This window comes from Pleurodeles waltl, chromosome 4_1, assembly GCF_031143425.1.
Source record: "Pleurodeles waltl isolate 20211129_DDA chromosome 4_1, aPleWal1.hap1.20221129, whole genome shotgun sequence".
NCBI classification, from domain to species: Eukaryota; Metazoa; Chordata; class Amphibia; order Caudata; family Salamandridae; genus Pleurodeles; species Pleurodeles waltl.
Genome location: NC_090442.1, coordinates 1,012,261,983 through 1,012,288,631, shown reverse-complemented (window position 1 = coordinate 1,012,288,631; position 26,649 = coordinate 1,012,261,983). Strand labels below are relative to the sequence as shown.

At 45.6% G+C, this 26,649-nt stretch overlaps 1 protein-coding gene across 3 annotated transcripts in view; it reads right to left on the bottom strand.

The window, feature by feature from the left end:
• Nucleotides 1–26,649, bottom strand: part of NDUFA5 (NADH:ubiquinone oxidoreductase subunit A5) — a 69,927-nt gene that overhangs the window by 34,954 nt on the left and 8,324 nt on the right. For all 3 annotated transcript variants that reach the window (XM_069229882.1, XM_069229881.1, XM_069229883.1), the window contains exon 2: nt 7,410–7,454. In XM_069229882.1, the coding sequence (XP_069085983.1) occupies nt 7,410–7,454 (45 nt within the window). The remainder of the gene's footprint in view (nt 1–7,409; nt 7,455–26,649) is intronic.

Sequence of the window (26,649 nt, the reverse complement as noted above, 5' to 3'; positions counted from 1 at the left end):
CTTAGCTGGACATTTGGGGCAAATGAAAACTTGGGACAGGCTTGTCCTCTTGTTTCATTGGCCTAGAATGTCAGAGGACACAAAGGAATTTTGTAAGTCCTGTGAAACCTGTCAAGCCAGTGGCAAGACAGGTGGCACTCCAAAGGCACCCCTTATTCCACTGCCTGTGGTTGGGGTTCCCTTTGAAAGGGTAGGGGTTGACATAGTTGGCCCCCTTGACCCTCCTACTGCTTCAGGCAATAGGTTTATTTTGGTAGTAGTGGACCAGGCCACCAGATATCCTGAAGCAATTCCTCTAAGGACCACTACAGCTCCTGCAGTGGCAAAGGCCCTCCTGGGAATCTTTTCCAGGGTGGGCTTCCCAAAAGAGGTGGTATCAGACAGGGGAAGCAATTTCATGTCTGCTTATTTAAAGGCCATGTGGAAGGAATGTGGTGTGACATACAAGTTCACCACACCCTATCATCCACAAACAAATGGACTGGTTGAGAGGTTTAATAAAACTCTCAAAGGAATGATAATGGGACTCCCTGAAAAACTCCGCAGGAGATGGGATATCCTGTTACCTTGCCTCCTTTTTGCTTACAGGGAGGTACCCCAAAAAGGAGTGGGCTTCAGCCCCTTTGAACTCCTATTTGGACACCCTGTGAGAGGTCCTCTAACACTTGTGAAGGAGGGTTGGGAACAACCTTTAAAAGCTCCTAAGCAAGACATAGTGGACTATGTACTTGGCCTAAGATCTAGGATGGCTGAGTACATGAAAAAGGCAAGTAAAAACCTTCAGGCCAGCCAAGAGCTCCAAAAGCAATGGCATGACCAGAAGGCTGTTCTGGTTCAGTACCAACCAGGGCAGAAAGTGTGGGTCTTGGAGCCTGTGGCCCCAAGAGCACTCCAAGACAAATGGAGTGGACCCCACATTATTGTTGAAAAAAAGGGTGAAGTCACCTACTTAGTTGACTTAGGCACTGCCAGGAGTCCCCTTAGGGTGCTCCATGTCAATCGCCTGAAACCCTACTATGACAGGGCTGATCTCACCCTGCTCATGGCAACAGATGCGGGACAGGAAGAAGAGAGTGACCCTCTCCCTGATCTCTTCTCTTCCACAGAACAAGATGCTCTAGTGGAAGGTGTAGTTCTGGCAGATTGTCTTACTGCTGAGCAGAAAGACCACGGCATAAATCTCCTGGGTCAGTTTTCTGAACTCTTTTCTACTGTGCCAGGCACCACTTCTTGGTGTGAGCACACTATAGATACTGGAGACAGCTTGCCTGTCAAAAGTAAGATCTATAGGCAGCCTGACCATGTCAGGGACTGCATAAAACAAGAGGTTCAGAAAATGCTTGAACTGGGAGTGGTTGAGCACTCTGAAAGTCCATGGGCCTCTCCTGTGGTACTTGTACCAAAACCTCATTCCAAGGATGGAAAGAAAGAAATGAGATTTTGTGTTGACTATAGAGGTCTCAACCAAGTAACCAAAACTGATGCTCACCCTATACCCAGGGCAGATGAGCTAATAGATACACTGGCATCTGCAAAGTATCTAAGCACCTTTGATTTGACTGCAGGGTATTGGCAGATCAAGTTATCAGAGGATGCAAAAGCAAAAACTGCATTTTCAACCATTGGAGGGCACTACCAATTCACAGTAATGCCTTTTGGGTTGAAGAATGCACCTGCCACTTTTCAGAGGTTGGTGAATACAGTCCTGCAAGGGCTGGAAGCTTTTAGTGCAGCATATCTAGACAATATAGCTGTCTTTAGCTCCAGCTGGAATGATCACCTGGTCCACCTATGGAAAGTTTTAGAGGCCCTGCAAAAGGCAGGCCTCACTATCAAGGCTTCAAAGTGCCAGATAGGGCAGGGAAAGGTGGTTTATCTGGGACACCTGGTAGGTGGAGAACAGATTGCACCACTTCAGGGAAAAATCCAAACTATTCTAGATTGGGTTCCCCCTACAACTCAGACTCAGGTGAGAGCCTTCTTAGGCCTCACTGGGTACTACAGGAGGTTCATAAAGAACTATGGCTCCATTGCAGCCCCTCTTAATGACCTCACATCTAAGAAAATGCCTAAAAAGGTATTATGGACAGCAAACTGTCAGAAAGCTTTTGAGGAGCTGAAGCAGGCCACGTGCTCTGCACCGGTCCTGAAAAGCCCCTGTTACTCCAAAAAATTAATTGTCCAAACTGATGCATCTGAATTAGGGGTAGGGGCAGTCTTATCACAACTTAATTCTGAGGGCCAGGATCAACCTGTTGCTTTTATCAGCAGGAGGTTGACCCCTAGAGAAAAGCATTGGTCTGCCATAGAGAGGGAGGCCTTTGCTGTGGTATGGGCACTGAAGAAGTTGAGGCCATACCTGTTTGGCACTCACTTCATTGTTCAGACAGACCACAAACCTCTACTTTGGCTAAAACAAATGAAAGGTGAAAACCCTAAATTGTTGAGGTGGTCCATATCCCTACAGGGAATGGACTATACAGTGGAACATAGACCTGGGAGTACCCACTCCAATGCAGATGGACTCTCCAGATATTTCCACTTAGACAATGAAGACTCATCAGGTCATGGCTAGTCTTATTGTCCTTCGTTTGGGGGGGGGTTGTGTAGGAAAGTACCATCTTGCCTGGCATGTTACCCCCATATTTCACTGTATATATGTTGTTTTAGTGTATGTTTCACTGGGACCCTGCCAGCCAGGGCCCCAGTGCTCATAAGTGTGCCCTGTATGTGTTACCTGTGTTATGACTAACTGTCTCACTGAGGCTCTGCTATCCAGAACCTCAGCGGTTATGCTCTCTCATTTCTTTCCAAATTGTCACTAACAGGCTAGTGACCAATTTCACCAATTTACATTGGCATACTGGAACACCCTTATAATTCCCTACTATATGGTACTGAGGTACCCAGGGTATTGGGGTTCCAGGAGACCCCTATGGGCTGCAGCATTTCTTGTGCCACCCATAGGGAGATCTGACAATTCTTACACAGGCCTGCCAGTGCAGCCTGAGTGAAATAACGTCCACGTTATTTCACAGCCATTTACCACTGCACTTAAGTAACTTATAAGTCACCTATATGTCTAACCTTTACCTGGTAAAGGTTGGGTGCTAAGTTACTTAGTGTGTGGGCACCCTGGCACTAGCCAAGGTGCTCCCACATTGTTCAGGGCAAATTCCCCGGACTTTGTGAATGTGGGGACACCATTACACGCGTGCACTATACATATGTCACGACATATGTCTAGCGTCACAATGGTAACTCCGAACATGGCCATGTAACATGTCTAAGATCATGGAATTGTCATCCCAACGCCATTCTGGCATTGGGGAGACAATTCCATGATCCCCTGAGTCTCTAGCTCAGACCCGGGTACTGCCAAACTACCTTTCCCGGGGTTTCACTGCAGCTGCTGCTGCTGCCAACCCCTCAGACAGGTTTCTGCCCTCCTGGGGTCCAGCCAGGCTTGGCCCAGGAAGGCAGAACAAAGGACTTCCTCAGAGAGAGGGTGTTACACCCTCTCCCTTTGGAAAAAGGTGTCAGGGCTGGGGAGGAGTAGCCTCCCCCAGCCTCTGGAAATGCTTTGATGGGCACAGATGGTGCCCATCTCTGCATAAGCCAGTCTACACCAGTTCAGGGATCCCCCAGCCCTGCTCTGGTGCGAAACTGGGCAAAGGAAAGGGGAGTGACCACTCCCCTGACCTGCACCTCCCCTGGGAGGTGCCCAGAGCTCCTCCAGTGTGCTCCAGACCTCTGCCATCTTGGAAACAGAGGTGCTGCTGGCACACTGACTGCTCTGAGTGGCCAGTGCCAGCAGGTGACGTCAGAGACTCCTTCTGATAGGCTCCTTCAGGTGTTAGTAGCCTAGCCTCTCTCCTAAGTAGCCAAACCTCCTTTTCTGGCTATTTAAGGTCTCTGCTTTGGGGAATTCTTTAGATAACGAATGCAAGAGCTCATCAGAGTTCCTCTGCATCTCTCTCTTCACCTTCTGCCAAGGAATCGACTGCTGACCGCGCTGGAAGCCTGCAAAACTGCAACAAAGTAGCAAAGACGACTACTGCGACCTTATAACGATGATCCTGCCGCCTTCTCGACTGTTTTCCTGGTGTTGCATGCTGTGTGGGTAGTCTGCCTCCTCTCTGCACTAGAAGCTCCGAAGAAATCTCCCGTGGGTCGACGGAATCTTCCCCCTGCAACCGCAGGCACCAAAGAACTGCATCACCGGTCCTCTGGGTCTCCTCTCAGCACGACGAGCGAGGTCCCTTGAACTCAGCAACTCTGTCCAAGTGACTCCCACAGTCCAATGACTCTTCAGTCCAAGTTTGGTGGAGGTAAGTGCTTGCCTCCCCACGCTAGACTGCATTGCTGGGAACCGCGTGTTTTGCAGCTACTCCGGCTCCTGTGCACTCTTCCAGGATTTCCTTTGTGCACAGCCAAGCCTGGGTCCCCGGCACTCTAACCTGCAGTGCACGACCTCCTGAGTTGTCCTCCGGCGTCGTGGGACCCTCTTTTGTGACTTCGGGTGAGCTCCGGTTCACTCCACTTCGTAGTGCCTCTTCCGGCACATCTGCGGGTGCTGCTTGCTTCTGAGAGGGCTCCTTGTCTTGCTGGGCGCCCCCTCTGTCCCCTCACGCAATTGGCGACATCCTGGTCCCTCCTGGGCCACAGCAGCATCCAAAAACCCTAACCGCGACCCTTGCAGCTAGCAAAGCTTGTTTGCGGTCTTTCTGCACGGAAACACCTCTGCACGACTCTTCACGACGTGGGACATCCATCCTCCAAAGGGGACGTTTCTAGCCCTTGTCATTCTTGCAGAATCCACAGCTTCTACCATCCAGTGGCAGCTTCTTTGCACCCACAGATGGCATTTCCTGGGCATCTGCCCACTCCCGACTTGATCAGGACTTTTGGACTTGGTCCCCTTGTTCCACAGGTACTCTCGTCAGGAAATCCATCGTTGTTGCATTGCTGGTGTTGGTCTTCCTTGCAGAATTCCCCTATAATGACTTCTGCACTTTGCACCCACTTTTCAGGGTCTTGGGGTGGGCTATTTATCTAACCCTCACTGTTTTCTTACAGTCCCAGCGACCCTCTACAAGGTCACATAGGTTTGGGGTCCATTCGTGGTTCGCATTCCACTTCTAGAGTATATGGGTTGTGTTGCCCCTATCCCTATGTGCCCCCATTGCATTCTATTGTGACTATACATTGTTTGCACTGTTTTCTATTGCTATTACTGCATATTTTGGTATTGTGTACATATATCTTGTGTATATTTGCTATCCTCATACTGAGGGTACTCACTGAGATACTTTTGGCATATTGTCATAAAAATAAAGTACCTTTATTTTTAGTATATCTGTGTATTGTGTTTTCTTATGATATTGTGCATATGACACTAGTGGTACTGTAGGAGCTTCACTCGTCTCCTAGTTCAGCCTAAGCTGCTCTGCTAAGCTACCTTTTCTATCAGCCTAAGCTGCTAGACACCCCTCTACACTAATAAGGGATACCTGGGCCTGGTGCAAGGTGTAAGTACCCCTTGGTACCCACTACAAGCCAGTCCAGCCTCCTACACATTCATCTTGTGAAATGAAATTATGGTCTCAGGTAGTTGTTAAAAACAATGAGAAGGAAAACGGTCCTTCAGGAGATGGTACTCTTAGTCTTTGTTCTCCATTTTCACAGCTGGCTTTGAATAGCCTGCTTTGGCTGGCCAGAACTATAAACGTTTTTTTCTTTAAAAAATAAAATAAAAACCTCTTACATTTCAAATTAATTTTGGAGCCTTCGGGCATAAAAATCACTACACATGCATGAGCTTCAATCCTTACTAGTGCATCACCAAACCACCACTTAAGTTCCTGTTTTGTCCATCCATTAGACAGTGCATAATATGTGCGCTGTCGTTTTATTTATTTATTGGTTCCTCGTCAAAGCGTTATTTTAACAGAATTTTTAAATACAGGGGTTTTAAAGGAACTTACTTCCCTCTCGGTAGCATGCTACCAACGACAGTTGCTATGAGTTTGATGCAACATTTATAAGCCACTGATCACACAAAGCCATTCTGTCATGTCTGGGGGACCATCATTTTATGAGATCCCTGGTTTTCTGGACAGGAACTCTTGAATTCAACTGAGGAACAAAGGTCACCTCCTTGGACTTCAGAATGGATTAAAGGTGCTGCATCTAGGATGGGGCATTCAGTATGGGGAATAGTCTGCCTTTCTGCAATGCCAATCATAAGGGCAAGAATGTTCTCTCTGGGGTTTGAGGTTCTGGGTGTGAGGGGGTGGAGAAGGGTATGGGGGCAATTTTGCACTGTCATTTAAAGATGCAAATCCTGTGGGCGCACACACTTACAAACATATATCTGTGGGATAGCACCAAATCACAAAGAAATGGTCTCTTGTGTAGAGAATAATCTATTCACCCTTGATTTGTTCTGAGATAAGTGCTCTTGTGAACAGTGACAATGTGCCTACTTAAACATGCAATTCTTAACCAGTTAGAAAGGACTGATGGAAGAACGACAACAATATTAAACAAGCATTTGCAATGCAATGGGTCTTGCATTTGCTCGAGTTAAAGCTATTAGCTTTGTAAACTCCTAACCGGACTTTTCTTGCCACACAAATTGAAAGAAAAAAAAAGGAGCACGATCGCACTATGTAAAACGCAGCGCTATCGCATTAAAATTCTGAAATTGGGAACCAAAAAAATAAATAAGCGCGACCGCGCTGCGTTCAAAATAAAAAAATGAAGTAGTCCACAAACCATGCTGAAAACATGGAGCATCGTATGTTTTCAGTAGTTGGCCAGTGCGCTCGAGTAGGGCTAAACACCAGAAAAGTCATATGACGTATGCATGCCTTTCACTATTGAAATCAAGTGGATTTTAAAGGGTAAGCCTACAAACCAATGAAAGTGACAGGTGTAACATAGGAGTGGTTAAAAGCCCTTGACCCTAAAAAGGGGAACTGCTCAAGATGGCTTGAAAAGAAAGTTAGGTTTAAACAGGTTTTCACATTTTAACTTAGTTGTTCCAATGCCACATCTAGGACTAGGGAGACAATACAAATAGCTTACCTTTACAGTCCTGGGATGACACTTCATGAATTGATATAAATTCATGAATTGATATTTATAATGAAAGAAATGACATGTTGCCTCAAAACCCACAATTATATCAAAGTTAAGATAAAATCCAATATATATTACAAATTGTCTTTGGCTTCCTTTCATAATAGTGCAGGTGCCACTTAACAAGTGACCTACCAACATGGCATAGATGAAATATGCAAATGAGAGCACATGTGTAAAATAATAACAGCCCTACAAGGGGTCAGTCACTTGGAGATAAACAACACATTTATCCTTTTAGACACAATTATTTTCTTGCATACCTCATGAGGATTATGGACGACTGCTAGACCGACTAAACCAGTTGTCTGTAAAGTAGAAAAAATAAATATATTAAAAATTAAACAGGCATTCATTTTATGAATTTAATCATGAACATCAGGCAAATGCAGCATGTGTTCAACATGAAAATTACAAACAATCCAAACTTAAATTGTAGAAAAAAAATCAGTTTGTGAGGGGAAGTGTAAAATGGCTCAAAGGTTTGCAAAAAACAGATTCTACTTCATGTCATTAGTCAGGCTAAAACATTGTACACTAAAACTATATTAAAAACACAATGTACGCACCTATTGATGGTTACGAAATCTAGTTTCCAACTCTTCCTTTGCTTTCACAGGTGGAATATCCTCCACTACACATTCCTTGTAGTGGAGACCACCCTCCCACTTCCCTGTTGAAATTGGTCTCCCAATTCACTACTTCCTTCAGAAATCAGCACAGTATGACATTACAATCCAACTCTATACCAGGACTTGTTCCGACCACAAGAATAAACCCTAGATAGCAGATGTTATTGGATATGAATTTGGGGAATCCCAATCTATTCCAACTTTGATATATATTACGGTAGCTATAGTTAGGACAATGTTTACATAGGAAATTATTTTTTTGGTGTGCTTATAACTTTGGCGCCATTTGACTAATTTTCCTGGAACGTTTCCGTCAAGTGGGGCCGGTAAAAATGCATAACTCATGCCTAACTATAACTCGAGCCCTCGCTGGGATTGTTGTCCTTCTTCAGTAGAGAGTAACACGTTGTTTTGTAGGTGCTGGAAACACTGCTCACAGACTTCTCAGGTCTCTGTACTGCTCACTGACCACAGAAGTGAGATAGACAGATAGACATTATATTCTGTGGTTATACTTAGGATTCCCAGAGATAGGAAGTGCTTGGATTTTTGACTGTTATTAACTTTTGCCCATTTGAGGAATCTCGACTGAACTTTGCAGACCTGTGGCTTGTTCTACATTTGTGGAGGATGCAAAGTTTTGCGATGATTGGTCAAAAACGGCTAAAGAGACTTGGATGAAATTTGGCAGGATTATAGATTATGGTGTGCAGATGATGATTTTGGGTAGCAGAGGTAAGTAGGGTATTTTAAAACTTATAAGGCATTTACACTTAGTGATAACTGTGGCAATGTCACAAAATTTCCTCTAAACTACCACGGCATAGGCCAATGACAAAGCATTATGTGACTGTGTAATGACTGCCTTTACAAAAGTTAAAAGCAGCTATGTTGTTTTAAGCACACTATGGATGTGCTCTGGGCTAGGGGCTTAGATATAGATAAGTATTAGGTTTTATAATTTTTCTATACCTACTACCACTTTGTTAAAGTGGAAATAGGTATAGAAAAATTATATATAGTTTCAATACATTGAAAAACAACTTCATGGAGTACAGCAGTACTACCCAGGAGGTACCATGGTACTTAAAAAAAAAAAAAAAAAGAAAAATCAAATATGGGAGGGGAATCGAAAATACACTGTAGTATGCATATGGAGTATGATGGAAATACATAGAAATTACAGCGCTACTTAAAAATATTTTAAATAAAAAAGGTACATTTGTTTAAAAACAACAGTACTTTCTAGGTACAAACACGGTTCTCCTGAAAAGCTTTTAGAAAAATATGGAAAAAAAAAATAAATTCCCTACCTATTACCACTTTAGCAAAGTGGTAATACATAGGAACAACAATAAAACCTGTTTCTTACCTATATTTAAGGCCCTAACTCAAAAACACAGCTAAAGTGTAGTAAAAAGAATATGGCTGCCATTTATTTTCTAAAGGCAACCATTAGATATTCATATACTGCCTTGTCATCGGCATGTACCGTAGTATACCACAAAGTTACAGCAGTATACCTTGGCACAATATATCACTAAGGGACAAATTTATCATTGTATTGCGTTACCCTTGTAATGCATGGTGTCGCAAGAGCACAGCAATACTGTAATCAGATTTACCAAGCAACCCATGGCCACCATTCACTGCCCTGCATTGCGTGGTAAATCAGAAGAAACGCCAAGACAGCGAAAGTCTCTGTCTAGCACATCATATTCTACATTCCTGAAAAATGTCATATACATCCTTTCAGCCATTGTTACATTACAGCTATCTAAACCAGACTCTACGACACACTGCTCCACTACATTGTACAGGGCTCAATCATAAAAATGTTACTAGACCTGCAGGTTGAGTAGCTTGAATAAGCTACTCGACTTAACTGTAATGTACTTGACCTGGAAACGGGTCTCAAATTGAGCGATCCTAGGCAAATATTGTACTTTACAGTTGCCTTTTTCTTCATTCTCACATATAAATGCACCTTCAAATATGTGAGTTCAACATTTTGCTGTTAAAAAGCCTCTTTTGTTTGATTAAATACACTAAATGTTTGCTCCATATATAATAAATCAGCCTACATATACAGGGAGTGCAGAATTATTAGGCAAGTTGTATTTTTGAGGATTAATTTTATTATTGAACAACAACCATGTTCTCAATGAACCCAATAAACTCATTAATATCAAAGCTGAATATTTTTGGAAGTAGTTTTTAGTTTGTTTTTAGTTTTAGCTATGTTAGGGGGATATCTGTGTGTGCAGGTGACTATTACTGTGCATAATTATTAGGCAACTTAACAAAAAACAAATATATACCCATTTCAATTATTTATTATTACCAGTGAAACCAATATAACATCTCAACATTCACAAATATACATTTCTGACATTCAAAAACAAAACAAAAACAAATCAGTGACCAATATAGCCACCTTTCTTTGCAAGGACACTCAAAAGCCTGCCATCCATGGATTCTGTCAGTGTTTTGATCTGTTCACCATCAACATTGCGTGAAGCAGCAACCACAGCCTCCCAAACACTGTTCAGAGAGGTGTACTGTTTTCCCTCCTTGTAAATCTCACATTTGATGATGGACCACAGGTTCTCAATGGGGTTCAGATCAGGTGAACAAGGAGGCCATGTCATTAGATTTCCTTCTTTTATACCCTTTCTTGCCAGCCACGCTGTGGAGTACTTGGACGCGTGTGATGGAGCATTGTCCTGCATGAAAATCATGTTTTTCTTGAAGGATGCAGACTTCTTCCTGTACCACTGCTTGAAGAAGGTGTCTTCCAGGAACTGGCAGTAGGACTGGGAGTTGAGCTTGACTCCATCCTCAACCCGAAAAGGCCCCACAAGCTCATCTTTGATGATACCAGCCCAAACCAGTACTCCACCTCCACCTTGCTGGCGTCTGAGTCGGACTGGAGCTCTCTGCCCTTTACCAATCCAGCCACGGGCCCATCCATCTGGCCCATCAACACTCACTCTCATTTCATCAGTCCATAAAACCTTAGAAAATCAGTCTTGAGATATTTCTTGGCCCAGTCTTGACGTTTCAGCTTGTGTGTCTTGTTCAGTGGTGGTCGTCTTTCAGCCTTTCTTACCTTGGCCATGTCTCTGAGTATTGCACACCTTGTGCTTTTGGGCACTCCAGTGATGTTGCAGCTCTGAAATATGGCCAAACTGGTGGCAAGTGGCATCGTGGCAGCTGCACGCTTGACTTTTCTCAGTTCATGGGCAGTTATTTTGCGCCTTGGTTTTTCCACACGCTTCTTGCGACCCTGTTGACTATTTTGAATGAAACGCTTCATTGTGCGATGATCACGCTTTAGAAGCTTTGCAATTTTAAGAGTGCTGCATCCCTCTGCAAGATATCTCACTATTTTTGACTTTTCTGAGCCTGTCAAGTCCTTCTTTTGACCCATTTTTCCAAAGGAAAGGAAGTTGCCTAATAATTATGCACACCTGATATAGGGTGTTGATGTCATTAGACCACACCTCTTCTCATTACAGAGATGCACATCACCTAATATGCTTAATTGGTAGTAGGCTTTCGAGCCTATACAGCTTGGAGTAAGACAACATGCATAAAGAGGATGATGTGGTCAAAATACTCATTTGCCTAATAATTCTGCACTCCCTGTAGGGTACATATGATCCATGCATGACTTGCCTCTTAGTTTACTAATAGCATTGCCATCAGGGCAGGAGTGTTTCTCAGTTTATGTTTAAACACTCACTTTTATTAAATACATTATTAAAGCATGATGTGGTAGCGCAATGTCATTTACAGCCAGTAAATTTCCAAGAAATGTCCAAAAACCTTCCCACTAACGTGCAGCTTTACTGATAAAACTATATAGTATATCAACAATAATCTGTGAAAACTGGGTTTCAGAAAATATTTATCATTTGCACATCACAAAGTAGGGTGTTCTGACTTTTTTTTCATCCTATTAAAAGATTTTTTTCATCACACAGAAGAACAAAAAATGGTCTTTCACAGCTACTGAAATATATTATGAAATGTTAGTAAAGTTAACTTAGTTATATAAATGTTGTGTTACCAAAAGCCTTTCATTTCACATAGGTCAGACAGTTCACCTTACAAAATCCTGGAACTCTGCAGTCACAGAGAAAGGTATTTGCAATGCAAGAAAGCAAACTGACTTTTGACCTCTGTCTCGGAACACAAAGCAAATGTGACAAGAATAAGACTTGAAAGGCATCTTAATAGCTGTTAGAAATGGGGTCTCTGGTTGACAGTCAGGTTACCCCCTGTTCAAGCAAGGACCCTCACTCTAGTTAGGATAAAAGAGAATCACCCTCAGCTAACCCCTGCTTACCCCCTTGGTAGCTTGGCAGAGCAGTAGGCTTAACCTCAGAGTGCTGGGCGTAAAGTATTTGTACCAACACACACAGTAACTTAATGAAAACACTACAAAATGACACAACACCAGTTTAGAAAAATAGGAAATATTTATCTAGACAAAACAAGACCAAAACGACAAAAATCCAACATACACAAGTCAAGTTATGATTTTTTAAAGGTTTAAAATAAAAAGAGTCTTTAGGTAGTTGTAACAACACACTAGCGCTGCTAGCGTGAAAATGTACCTGGTTTGCGTCAAAAATAACCCCGCACGGGCGGTGTGCGTCGAAAATAACCCTGCACGGTTATATGCGTCGAAAACAGCTCGGCACGGCGAGGCGCGTCGAAAAAGCCAGCCACGCGACGGTCCGAAAGTCCCGCGGCGCTGGTTGCGATCTCTCAGCCTTCGTCAGCGATGCTGCGCGTCGTTTCTCCTGCTCCGGGCGTCGATTCTCCGGTCGCGTTTCCTGCGGCGTCGTTTCTCAGCTGCGGAGCCGGCGTCGCGTCGTTTTCTCAGCCGCGATCGGATTCGCGTCGATCTTTTCTCCGCACGGCACTCGGTGCGTGTATTTTTGTCCTTAGGCTGCCAGCCTCTCCTTTCAGGGTCCCAGGAACTGGAAGGGCACCACAGAGCAGAGTAGGGGTCTCTCCAGAGACTCCAGGTGCTGGCAGGAAGAAGTCTTTGCTATCCCCGAGACTTCAACAACAGGAGGCAAGCTCTACATCAAGCCCTTGGAGATTTCTTCTTCAAGATGGAAGGCACACAAAGTCCAGTCTTTGCCCTCTTACTCTGGCAGAAGCAGCACTGCAGGAAAGCTCCACAAAGCACAGTCACAGGCAGGGCAGCCCTTCCTCCTCAGCTAACAGCTCTTCTCCAGGCAGAGGTTCCTCTTGATTCCAGAAGTGTTTTCTAAAGTTTGTAAGTTTGGGTGCCCTTCTTATACCCATTTTAGTCTTTGAAGTCACCTTCCTTCAAAGGGGACTCACACCTTCTTGTGAAATCCTGCCTTGCCCAGGCAAGGCCTCAGACACACACCAGGGGGCTGGAGACAGCATTGTCAGAGGCAGGCACAGCCCTTTCAGATGAGAGTGACCACTCCACCCCTCCCTCCTAGCAGAGATGGCTAATCAGGAAATGCAGATCACACCCCAGCTCCCTTTGTGTCACTGTCTGGTGTGAGGTGAAAAACAACCCAACTGTCAAACTGACCCAGACAGGGAATCCACAAACCAGGCAGAGTCACAGAATGGTTTAAGCAAGAAAATGCTCACTTTCTAAAAGTGGCATTTCCAAACGCACAATCTTAAAATCAACTTTACTAAAAGATGTATTTTTAAATTGTGAGTTCAGGGATCCCAAACTCCACATGTCCATCTACTCTCTAGGGGAATCTACACTTTAATCATATTTAAAGGTAGCCCCCATATTATCCTATGAGAGAGACAGACCTTGCAACAGTGAAAACGAAATTGGCAGTATTTCACTGTCAGGACATATAAACCACATTACTATATGTCCTACCTTATCCATACACTGCACCCTGCCCTTGGGGCTACCTAGGGCCTACCTTAGGGGTGCCTTACATGTAAGGAAAGGGAAGGTTTAGGCCTGGCAAGTGGGTACACTTGCCAAGTCGAATTTACAGTGTAAAAATACACATACAGACACTGCAGTGGCAGGTCTGAGACATGATTACAGAGCTACTTATGTGGGTGGCACAACCAGTGCTGCAGGCCCACTAGTAGCATTTGATTTACAGGCCCTGGCACCTCTAGTGCACCTTACTAGGGACTTACTAGTAAATCAAATATGCCAATCATGGATAAACCACTTACATACAATTTAAACAGGAGAGCATATGCACTTTAGCACTGGTTAGCAGTGGTAAAGTGCTCAGAGTTGAAAAGCCAACAGCAACATGTCAGAAAAAAATAGGAGGCAGGAGGCGAAAAAAGACTGGGGATGACCCTGCATAAGCAAAAGTCCAACACGACCCCCTACCAGCCTAAAGCCAGGGGAGAACAATCAATACCTTGATGTACTTCCCTGATTGGGGCGATAGAACAGGGACCCAGGCCCACAACAGCAGGGGCATGTTCCAGTTCTACGCCTTCCTGACTCCAGTTGGATCCCTCTGTCCATACTCTCAGGGCCCACTAAGCTAACCCATGGGGAACCCTTCTCCACATCTACAAACACCCTCTGTGCAACACCTAACTTTACTTTGCTCACAGATGTATTGCAATGGGCAGATAGTACCACCAGGGCCAACACAGTGGTGTTGCCCACTCCACCCCCGGGGTGTGACTCTCGTCCTCCCCCCCCCAGGGGCAACTCTGTCCACCAGGACAGCAAGCCACAGTGGCCCCAGACAACTGTCAGGGATGAGAGCCCGACCTCAGGCCTCTCTACCCACTGCGACTGTGGAGAGTGGGGGGTGGTAGCCCCAGGTGCCTGGCACCCTTTGACCACTCTCTCTTCCACCAGGTCAGGGATGACAACCCGACCCTGGTCCTCCCCTCTGGGGCTCTGTACCCTCCCTGCAGAAGCGGCACCCCCAGAGTCAAAAACTGTCAGGGTGCTTGTAGAAGCAGTCCTGCACAATTCTTCCATCAGTGCAGGGATGTTAACCTGCAACTGATCCTCCAACCTGGGGTCTGTACCTTCAGGTTGGACCAGGGCCAGGGGTGAGGCTTCCCTCCCCCTGCCCTCTCTTCTGGGGTCCTGCACCACCCAACTAGGAGTGACCCCCCCAGAAGACAACATGGTAGGGGCACTGTTAGCAGTAGCCCCTTCCTCCAGGTTAGGGGGGACACCCTTAACCTGGCCTCCCAATCCAGGGTCTGTACCCACAGACTGGATCACTGCCTGGCAAACCAGGACTTCCTGGGGGGCATACCTCCCCCCTACCAGGTCAGAGTTTACCCTCTGAACCTGGTCATCCAACCTAGGGTCACCACCCTGCGGTTGAACCACTGCCTGGCACACCAGGACTTCCTTGGGAGCACACTTACCCCCCATCAGGTCAGAGTTTACCCCCTGAACCTGATCATTCAACCCAGAGTCACCACCCTGCGGTTGAACCATTGCCTGGCACACCAGGACTTCCAGGGGGGCACACTTACCCCCCTCAAGGGACACACTGTCCCGAAGGGCCACACAAGAGTCTGGCTGGCGCAGGTCCCCTGACCTCTGCCCATCTGACAGAGTCTGGATTCCCCCCAACCCAGAAATGGTCTCACCAAGGTCATTCATGGGGGGCTCTGCTCTCAGAGCTGACCCCTGACCCTCCAGGTTCTCCACTGGGGTCCGCAACCCCCTCTCAACCCTCTGTCTGGACTTCGGCACCCCCTCACTAGGAGTGGTACTGCCAGACACCAGAACTGGTGGGACGCTGGCTACAGCCGCCCCCCCAAGTTCTCCTGACACTGTGGGGTCTCCCTCAACAGATGGCCCTATGGTACAGGCTAGGCTCCCCTCCTGGTGTTCCCGCAGGGAACCCTCCAGGACCTGGGACCGGATCTCGGGCACCTTGGGCCTCAACCCATCCCCATTCCCTCTCCTCTGAGACTGGACATGGGGTCCCTCACCCATCCCACTACACTGGGACCTACCTGGGACACTACAATCCTTCCCTACCTCACCTGGTTGGGAACTACCTAGACCACTCCTCTCAGGAGCACCCCCAAATGCCTCTTCAGACTCTCTGGTACTCACCCAGAAGTCTGCCTCCATTGTAAGCTCCCTGGTGTCAGAGAACTCACACTCCACCGGGTGTTGGCATAGCTCTGGAAAATAAGGACTAGACATATGCTCTCCAGCAATTACATCACTCAGCCCCTCGCATGAATTAACCAAAGTACCCTTCACCCAACCATCCAGTGACTCTGCTTTGACAAAGCACCCCACATCACCCTCCGGAGACTGGTGAGACAGTACCTGACTGTCCCTGACACTCAACCCACACTCTTCTGGGATGTCTTCACACTCCATAACCAGGACTTCTACCTGGGGGGAACCCCTCTCCCTGTCACTCTCACCTAGAGTCAGTAGAGTGTCCCTCCCACCAGTAGGAATATGACTCCCCATGCCAGTTCCCCAATCCACCTCAGGGACCCTGTGCATCACTGGAGCTACCTCATACCCCTGAACCTCCTGGCGTGTGTTAACTCCCTCCTTCAAGTAGGGCACCACCTCTCTGGGCATGTGCACTTCTGCAGCATCACTGGATATACAATTGTTGCTGCCACCATTCCAGCTGGACTCAGCCCTCATGACTTCCATCTCTTTCAATTTAAGCTCGTAAGCATAAATCATTTTTTTAATCTCTAAGTTCCTCCTCCTTTCTTCCAACTCCCAATCGAGCTTTTTCAGCTCCCATTGGTACTCCCTCTCTGCCTGTCTGTCCTGTAACTCTTCAGGAGTCAGACCCTTGGGTGACACCCTGCCATCCCTCCTGGGGACCCTCCCCCCAGGCGTAACAGGTTCCTCCACTACACCACTGTGTATCCTCTGCACTTCCCCCCCCATATTCTCCTCCTCTGTGTGCCTTCCAGCCTTCTTGATTGTCACCCAGGCCCTCTGTGCCTGTTGCAGCTCCCCCTCCCTGGTGGAGCTCTCAGTGGGACAGTCAAGATCTTTAAGGAACTGTTTCAATTGAGCAACTGAGTACTCCTTCAGTTTCTCCATTTCAAACACAGCTCCAGCTGTTGCATCTCCAGATTGAGACATGATGGTCACAAGTGCAAAGTTCCAAAAGGCAGAAAAAAATAATTTCCCAATGAAGTAAAAAGAATCAGTCAAGGGATCAGCAAAATCATGGAAGTAGAATAAAAAGAGTCCTTAAGAGAAAAATCAAAAGATCACCAAACAAGTAGTATGTGGTCACGTAGTGGTCTGAGATCAAAACAGTAGTGTACACTTAATTACTGTATGTCAAGTACAAATACAAGTCCAATCCCGACCGCTGGTCACCAATGTTAGAAATGGGGTCTCTGGTTGACAGTCAGGTTACCCCCTGTTCAAGCAAGGACCCTCACTCTAGTTAGGATAAAAGAGAATCACCCTCAGCTAACCCCTGCTTACCCCCTTGGTAGCTTGGCAGAGCAGTAGGCTTAACCTCAGAGTGCTGGGCGTAAAGTATTTGTACCAACACACACAGTAACTTAATGAAAACACTACAAAATGACACAACACCAGTTTAGAAAAATAGGAAATATTTATCTAGACAAAACAAGACCAAAACGACAAAAATCCAACATACACAAGTCAAGTTATGATTTTTTAAAGGTTTAAAATAAAAAGAGTCTTTAGGTAGTTGTAACAACACACTAGCGCTGCTAGCGTGAAAATGTACCTGGTTTGCGTCAAAAATAACCCCGCACGGGCGGTGTGCGTCGAAAATAACCCTGCACGGTTATATGCGTCGAAAACAGCTCGGCACGGCGAGGCGCGTCGAAAAAGCCAGCCACGCGACGGTCCGAAAGTCCCGCGGCGCTGGTTGCGATCTCTCAGCCTTCGTCAGCGATGCTGCGCGTCGTTTCTCCTGCTCCGGGCGTCGATTCTCCGGTCGCGTTTCCTGCGGCGTCGTTTCTCAGCTGCGGAGCCGGCGTCGCGTCGTTTTCTCAGCCGCGATCGGATTCGCGTCGATCTTTTCTCCGCACGGCACTCGGTGCGTGTATTTTTGTCCTTAGGCTGCCAGCCTCTCCTTTCAGGGTCCCAGGAACTGGAAGGGCACCACAGAGCAGAGTAGGGGTCTCTCCAGAGACTCCAGGTGCTGGCAGGAAGAAGTCTTTGCTATCCCTGAGACTTCAACAACAGGAGGCAAGCTCTACATCAAGCCCTTGGAGATTTCTTCTTCAAGATGGAAGGCACACAAAGTCCAGTCTTTGCCCTCTTACTCTGGCAGAAGCAGCACTGCAGGAAAGCTCCACAAAGCACAGTCACAGGCAGGGCAGCCCTTCCTCCTCAGCTAACAGCTCTTCTCCAGGCAGAGGTTCCTCTTGATTCCAGAAGTGTTTTCTAAAGTTTGTAAGTTTGGGTGCCCTTCTTATACCCATTTTAGTCTTTGAAGTCACCTTCCTTCAAAGGGGACTCACACCTTCTTGTGAAATCCTGCCTTGCCCAGGCAAGGCCTCAGACACACACCAGGGGGCTGGAGACAGCATTGTCAGAGGCAGGCACAGCCCTTTCAGATGAGAGTGACCACTCCACCCCTCCCTCCTAGCAGAGATGGCTAATCAGGAAATGCAGATCACACCCCAGCTCCCTTTGTGTCACTGTCTGGTGTGAGGTGAAAAACAACCCAACTGTCAAACTGACCCAGACAGGGAATCCACAAACCAGGCAGAGTCACAGAATGGTTTAAGCAAGAAAATGCTCACTTTCTAAAAGTGGCATTTCCAAACGCACAATCTTAAAATCAACTTTACTAAAAGATGTATTTTTAAATTGTGAGTTCAGGGATCCCAAACTCCACATGTCCATCTACTCTCTAGGGGAATCTACACTTTAATCATATTTAAAGGTAGCCCCCATATTATCCTATGAGAGAGACAGACCTTGCAACAGTGAAAACGAAATTGGCAGTATTTCACTGTCAGGACATATAAACCACATTACTATATGTCCTACCTTATCCATACACTGCACCCTGCCCTTGGGGCTACCTAGGGCCTACCTTAGGGGTGCCTTACATGTAAGGAAAGGGAAGGTTTAGGCCTGGCAAGTGGGTACACTTGCCAAGTCGAATTTACAGTGTGAAAATACACATACAGACACTGCAGTGGCAGGTCTGAGACATGATTACAGAGCTACTTATGTGGGTGGCACAACCAGTGCTGCAGGCCCACTAGTAGCATTTGATTTACAGGCCCTGGCACCTCTAGTGCACCTTACTAGGGACTTACTAGTAAATCAAATATGCCAATCATGGATAAACCACTTACATACAATTTAAACAGGAGAGCATATGCACTTTAGCACTGGTTAGCAGTGGTAAAGTGCTCAGAGTTGAAAAGCCAACAGCAACATGTCAGAAAAAAATAGGAGGCAGGAGGCGAAAAAAGACTGGGGATGACCCTGCATAAGCAAAAGTCCAACAATAGCTAATTCAGTTTCTGAGGGAACAGCCCACTCCCAGAATGGTTGAGTGGAACCTAAAAATAGCTCCACCTCATAAAATAAAAATGACATACCACTATGTAAAAGGTGTCTTCTAACCTTTCGGTCAGAGGGCCACATCCTGTGTTTTACAAATATTCGGGGCCGAAAAAAAAAAGAGTTTGATAAATGAATGAATAAAATTTAAATGAATGAATAACGTTCACTTGGATCTTTTTATGTCATCGGCATATGATTCTGAACAAAAGAGAAATGTGACTATCACAAAGAAACAATGCGCCCTTGCCATGCACAGTTTTCTTATCAATAATGTTATTGCAAACGTTGCAGTAATATCAAAGACCCATACAAGATTTCATCAATGACATAATTTGTGAAGTAATTAGCTATACATGGTGAAGGTGTGAGTTACAGTTACCTTTGGGTGCGAGTTATAGTTACATGAAAGAACTAACTATAACTGCTGAATTTCTATGGCTTTGTAGGAGTACATTCAGAACCTAACTATAATGTCCCATTAATCTTTGTTGTATTCAGTGAATTGCCATGTTTTTTTAACGCAATGTAATTTTAATTCCAACTTACATAGTGAACGGTTGCAGGTCCTGGCCTTGCAGCTAATCCCTTATAATCAATCACCCAACCCTGCGCCACGCATGGCCTTTGGCCGTGTGCAGTGTGGGTTGGCTGCAGGGCTTGTCTCCGTGGATGTGTGAGTGTGTGCGTGAGGGTCTGTGTGGGTCTGAGTAGGTGCATGAGTGTCTGAGTGGGTGTGTGAGTGGGCGCATGAGCCTCTGAGTGCATGTATAAGTGAACAAATTTGTGTATGAATGAGTGTGGTTTTTCTTTCAAATTTTTCCATGTAAGAGAATATTCTGCAAATAATTCACAAAGTTTTGTGAGTATCGCGTGCTGTGACGCAAAATTATATTAAACGTAGAATTTGCCCTAAAACACACCCCTGGGGTCAGGATACCTTCACCCACCTTATGCAACTTTCAATTTTCACCCCCAGGGACCGTGTCCCTAGAAATAAACTGGCAGTCGCAACTTTATAGTCAGGTTGCGGTGAGCCAATTGCAACACTTCTTTTCGCACATGTATTCGTGAACATTTGTGAATTTCGCGATTAATCGCAGCCAGAGATATACAAATTTATTTATCCTTAAATATCTCTGAAACTACTGAATGGATTTACACCAAATAACAAAAAGCACAATCTGCATACCTGCAGCTACCTTTCAGCCAAATTTGGTATAATTCTGTCCAGTGGTTCGGGCTGTAGATGTGTTGACAGGTCCTTTGGGAATTAACATGGGAAACGCAGCGTATTTTGAGCACCCTTTTGTCTCGGCACCCGCTCGACGGATCACCGCGAAACTTTCTGTGCGCATATTCATTGAAAACAACAAAGGATCCATGGAGGGTAGTTAGGTTTTGAATTTACTCTTACAAAACCACAGAAATTCAGCAGTTACAGTTAGTTAACTCAAGTAAGTATAACTTGCACCCTCAGGTAACTATAACTCATGCCCTCACCATGCACAGCTTTCTTATAAATTTATTCCAAATGTTGCTGTGATAATATCAAAGATGCCATAGAAGATGTCATCAATGATATAATATGTGGAGTAATTAGCTGTGCATGGCAAAGGTGTGAATTATAGTTACCTTAGGGTGTGAGTTATAGTTAGTTGAAATAACCATTACTGCTGAACTTCTATGGTTTTGTACGAGTAAATTCAGAACCTAACTATAATGACCCTGGCCCCTTTGTTTTTTTAAGTGGATTTTGAGGTTTTTTTAACATAAAGTAATTTTATTACAACCCCGCCGTGCACGGCAGTTGTCGGTCGCAGGGCCTGGCCTGCAGCTGCGCCCTGCAGCCAAGTCCTTATAACCACCCAACCCCGCTCCACACAGCCTTTGGCCATGTGCATCAGAGGTTGGCTACAGGGACTGTTCTCTGTCAGTGGACCTGTGAGTGGGTGCGCGAGTGTCTGAGTGGGTCTGAAAGTGGGTGTGTGAGTCTGAGTGGGTGCATGAGTGGCTGAGTAGGCGCATGGGTCTGAGTGCATGTATGAGTGAGTGAAGTAGTGTATGAATGAGTCGGTGGATTTTTAAAACATTTCTTTTTGCATATCCAAGGATATTCGTGAATATCATGGATGGTAAAGAAAAATAATTTTAAGCCCATAGTCTGACCCTATAACACCCCTATATCACTCCTCTGGGTTCAGAGTACCCCCACCCTTACCCCTTATACCACATATCTTTTCTATTTTCAGCCCCAGGGACCCTCTCCAATAACATAAAATGGCAGTCGGAACTTTCTAATCAGGTTGTGGCCAGCCAATTACAGCGCTTCAATTTCGGCACATTCAAGAAAATGTGCGTATTTTCACGATATATTCATGAATCAATCAATCAATCAATTTGTAAAGCGCGCTACATACCCGTGAGGGTTTCAAGGTGCTGGGGGGCAGAGGGGGGGGGGGGGGGGGGATAAGGGTGCTGCTACTGCTGGAAGAGCCAAGTCTTGAGGAGTTTTCTGAAGGAAAGAAGGTCCTGGGTATGTCGTAGATCCGGCGGGAGGGTGTTCCAGGTCTTGGTGGCGAGGTACGAGAATGATCTGCCGCCGGAAGATTTGCGTCGGATGCGGGGGATGGAGGCGAGGGCAAGGTTAGCGGAGCGGAGATGCCGGGTGGGGGTGTAGAAGCCGAGTCTGTTGTTCAGGTATGATGGTCCGGTGTTGTGAAGTGCCTTGTGTGCGTGGGTGAGAAGCTTGAAGGTGATCGTCTTGTTGACGGTGAGCCAGTGAAGGTCTCTTAGGTGGGGGGTGATGTGGCAGTGGCAAGGGATGTTGAGGATGAGTTGGGCGGAGGCGTTTTGTATGCGTTGGAGGAGTTTGGATGAGATACCGGTGTAGAGGGCGTTGCCGTAGTCGAGTCTGCTGCTGACGAGGGCCTGGGTTACTGTTTTTCTTGTTTCTGTTGGGATCCATTTGTAAACTCTGCGAAGCATGCGGAGGGTGCTGTAGCAGGAGGAGGAGATGGCGCTGACCTGCTTTGACATGGAGAGTGAGGAGTCGAGGGTGAAGCCGAGGTTTTGTGCACTGTCGGTGGGTGACCCAGCATGGACGGCCACCATGAGTTGTCCCAGGCGGAGGGGGAGCACCCAAGGATGAGGACCTTTGTTTTGTCAGAGTTCAGTTTTAGCCGGCTGTCTCTCATCCAGTCGGCGATGGCTTTTAGTCCCTCGTGGAGGTTGGTTTTGGCGGTGTGCGGGTCCTTGGTGAGGGAGAGGATGAGTTGGGTGTCGTCGACGTAGGAGATGATGTTGAGGTTGTGCTGACGGGCCACTTGTGAATGATCTGCAGGCCTAGATATTCAAATTATTTTCCCGTCATTATCTCCAAAACTACTGAACGGATTTCCACCAAATAAGAGAAAGCGTGATTTGCGTACTGAAAACTACCTTTCTGCCAAGTTTTGTGTAATTCCCTCCAGCGGTTTGGGCTGTAGTCGTGTCTAAAGGTCCTGTGGGAATTAAAATGGGAAACGCAATGTTATTTGACCCCAAAACCCTCCACGTGCAACAAGAATCACCAGGCCACTTTTCTTTGGAAAGTTTTGTGAAGATTCGTCAAACTGTGCCAAATATATAGGCAAGCCAAAAATGCTTTTTTAATGGAAGCATGGTTCTAACTATAACTACCTAGTGGCAACCAGCCACTAGGTAGTTATATATATATATATATACATATATATATATATATATATATACATACACAAAAAAAAAAGAGAGAGAAGGTTACAGGGATGTTATAGTTAGGCTCACACTTTGAACATACAAAATCATAAAAATTCACCTGTTATAGTTATCTCATGTTTTTTTAATTCTGTTTCCTAACTTTAACGTTGCTTTTTTTAACAAAGTAATTTTAATTACTTTATTTTAATACTGCCACGCATGAACTTCAGCCATGTGTGGCGGGGGTTGGCTGCAGGTCCTGGTCTGCGGCCACGTCCTGTGCCCAACTTTCCCTCAACACTTTAACCTGCACCAGTGGGCCTGGCCTGCAGCCAGGCCCTGCAGCCTACCCCCTATATGTAGCCAAATCTGCACCATGCCCAGCCTTTCTCTGGGGCCTACATGTGACCCCATATTAACATCCAAAACCCTCCTTTATGAGACGGAAGAGAGAGAGAGAGAGAGAGAGAGAGAGAGAGAAAATGCAAAATTGAGAGAGAAAGTTTTTAGGCTTTGATGAATGATATCCTTAGAATGAATTATTTCACAAATTGACACAAAAAATGCATTTGTCACATAAATAGAGTGAGATCACCCTTCAGTAAGTACTTGAAATATTAATTTTTAAAAAAAGAAGGAAATGACCACAGACACACCTAGACTTCAACCCTTAACCTTCAGTGTGAGGGTCTGAGATGTTAACCACTGGGCTACAGGTGACTCTTTACACTGTGGTGCCCAAACTTAACTATGACATTCAACCCAAAGATTTTGAATAGACAAAGACATTAATGTCCTTTCACTAGGAATGTTTAACATTCAAAACATTAGTAAATAAACAGACACCCTACCTTCAGATACTAGGATTTGAACCTTCAATCTACTGAAGGACAGTCCAAGAGCCATACCATTAAGCATGAAGTGACTCTTTTCTGCTGTGCATCAAAACTATAACATTTGAAACAAACATCTTGCTATTGTGACGGTTTGAAGTCATTATCTGTAAAGACCATTGCAATAACAATATCCCTCTCTCTCAGACGGATAAAGAGAGATTGTTTAGGCTTTGATGAATGATACACTTAGTATGAGATAATTTGGGACAAAGTGCAAAGAAAATGCATTTGTCATTCAAAAAGAGTGAGATCACCTTTCTAATTATAGCAAAGGGCTGCAAGGCCCCCTGGGCCCCACCCCTAGGCCATTTTGACCCCAAGGACCACATCCCCCACAATCTCTCCCTCCCCCGTACCTCCTTACCTCCCCAAAACCATGTATGTCCTCCTGGGGGCCCCAGCACTATCCAGAATACTGTGATGGGATCTGTGGGAGGAGCCTCAAAGCCCATGCAGACCCAGCCGGCTCCGGGACTCCTGCGGGAGACGGCAATGCTACTGCATGCAGGGAACTGCTGAAAAATAGGAACATGTCTGCGAGCACAGAAAGAGATGGAATCTCCACTTCCAGCAAGCGGAAGCTTTACACAGCTCCACCTTGTTGGAAGCAGAGTGTTTGCTTTTGCTAGGCAGGGGCTGTCAGTGTACTCCCTCTTTAATATTCATTGGAGCCCCTGGGAGGGGACCCCCAGGTCCTTTCAAAGCACCCACCCATCCATTTTTTCGATATCTACCCCCAGAGAGGTGGTAGTCCCCGGGGGTGACCACCCCCATATATTTCACATATGTAGCCCTAGGGAAATGGTGGTCTCCAACTCTTTTAAGATCCCGGGGGTCACCCATGCACCCCCCTCCTTAATTATTAAACATAAAATTCCCCCAGGGACCCAGCCCACCTGGGGTCAAAATTAAAAACAAGCTCAGGAGCCCATGCTCGTTTTTGCCTTAAAATCATGGAGAAATGTGTAAATATTCGCAGTTAATTTAAAAATATATATATATATATATAAATACTTTTCTGCCCTGTCGGACCCCTGCTCCAAGGTTAGGGGGTTAAGGTATTCGTATCCTGCCCCCTTTTTTGCATTTATTTTTGTGATTCTGCTGAAGCAGAGCCTGACAACACTTTCTGATTGAGGTGTGGCAACCAATCAGATCTCTGCACAAGATCTGCAGTATTTGCGAAGTTGTTGCGACCCTATATATACAAATTTGGATTTCCTTTCATTTCTCCAAAACTACTGAAAGGGTTTATGCCAAACACAAAAACTACCTTTCTGCCAAATTTGGTATAATTCCGTCTGGAGGTTTGGGATGTAGTCACGTTCAAAATCCCGATGGGAATTAAAAAGGAAAACATTTTTTTTTTTTTTTTTTTAAGGTCTACCTTCGTTGAACGGCATCTTGGTGCTAGGAATATTTACAGCAGGTGGTGTTTAGCAAAACAGAAAATAATTCAGATGCCTACAAAATTGCCCAAAGTTTAGAGAGGCAGCAGAGATCCAAAAGGAATGTTGTCCAGAGCTGGGGACAGAAGATAAGAAACATTGCCTCCCGCACCATCCACAAATAAATGGAGGGACAGAGGATATACACTGGTTTTCCAATCTGAGTAGACTCTCAGACACATATTGGGTTACAGGACATGTCCAACGCAACAGTAGGCCTGATGCAACATGCAAGGTCTCCTCAACCATGTTAATTTCTTAACTATCAACCCAGGCAACTCCCGCTGTGCTGCAGAAACAGGATTATGATAGCAGGAGCAGCACAGCAACCAACTACATGTTGTTTGTAGGAAGCCAAAGGTAGATGGATTTGTAGTATTCCAGATGTGACAGCACAGAAGCATTTGCCATTGTAGAACGCAGAGTAGTGGACACATACACTATTTTGCACAGACCTTTATACATCCTGCAGCCTGGTCCTTTAGCAACTGGGTTTTTTGATCAAACACCTCAAGCAACCTTTTAACAGAGCCAGCAGATTTACTAAGCAGTCCGATCAGTCAGACCAACAAGAAGTATCATTGCCCACCACCAAAACCTCCATCTTGTCAACTTTAGTTCCACGAAGTTGCAGCCATCCATTTCTGAATGGGAAAAATATGCAACCACTCAGGTGGTCTAAGTTTTGGTTGACTACTTGGCACATCTCAGCACTAACAGGAGAGATCACCAGCTTAGGGAAAAGTCTTGAAGCCAAAGGACTACATCAAATCTCCATAGTGCTGAATGTGAAAGTTACAAAAACTGTGCAGAACCCGAGGCATGCAACTCCTTAACTCAGCCTTTCTAGAATTAAAGGGTGGCAGCAAGAACATGTGGTTTCAACCTGTTAATTAGAAATGTTAATGGCAACTGGTCTGGCTCCTAACTGAAAGTGTGTCTTCAAATCAATAATGAGTTTATGCACTCTTTGTGCACTTCTAAATCTATTCATCCACCCAATGACTGAATCGGGGCAAGATATGCTTTTTCACAGTGGTATGCGATGCCCCCGCCGCACTGGCTTCCCCTCTGATATCCAGTGGGCACCACAAATCTTTAAATACCTGGTGTTAGAAATGGGGTTTTTGGTTGGCAGTCAGGTTACCTTCTGTCCACCAAGAACCCTCACTCTAGTCAGGGTAAGTCACACACAATCCAAATTATCCTGTGCCCACCCTCTGATAGCTTGGCACGAGCAGTCAGGCTTAACTTAGAAGGCAATGTGTAAA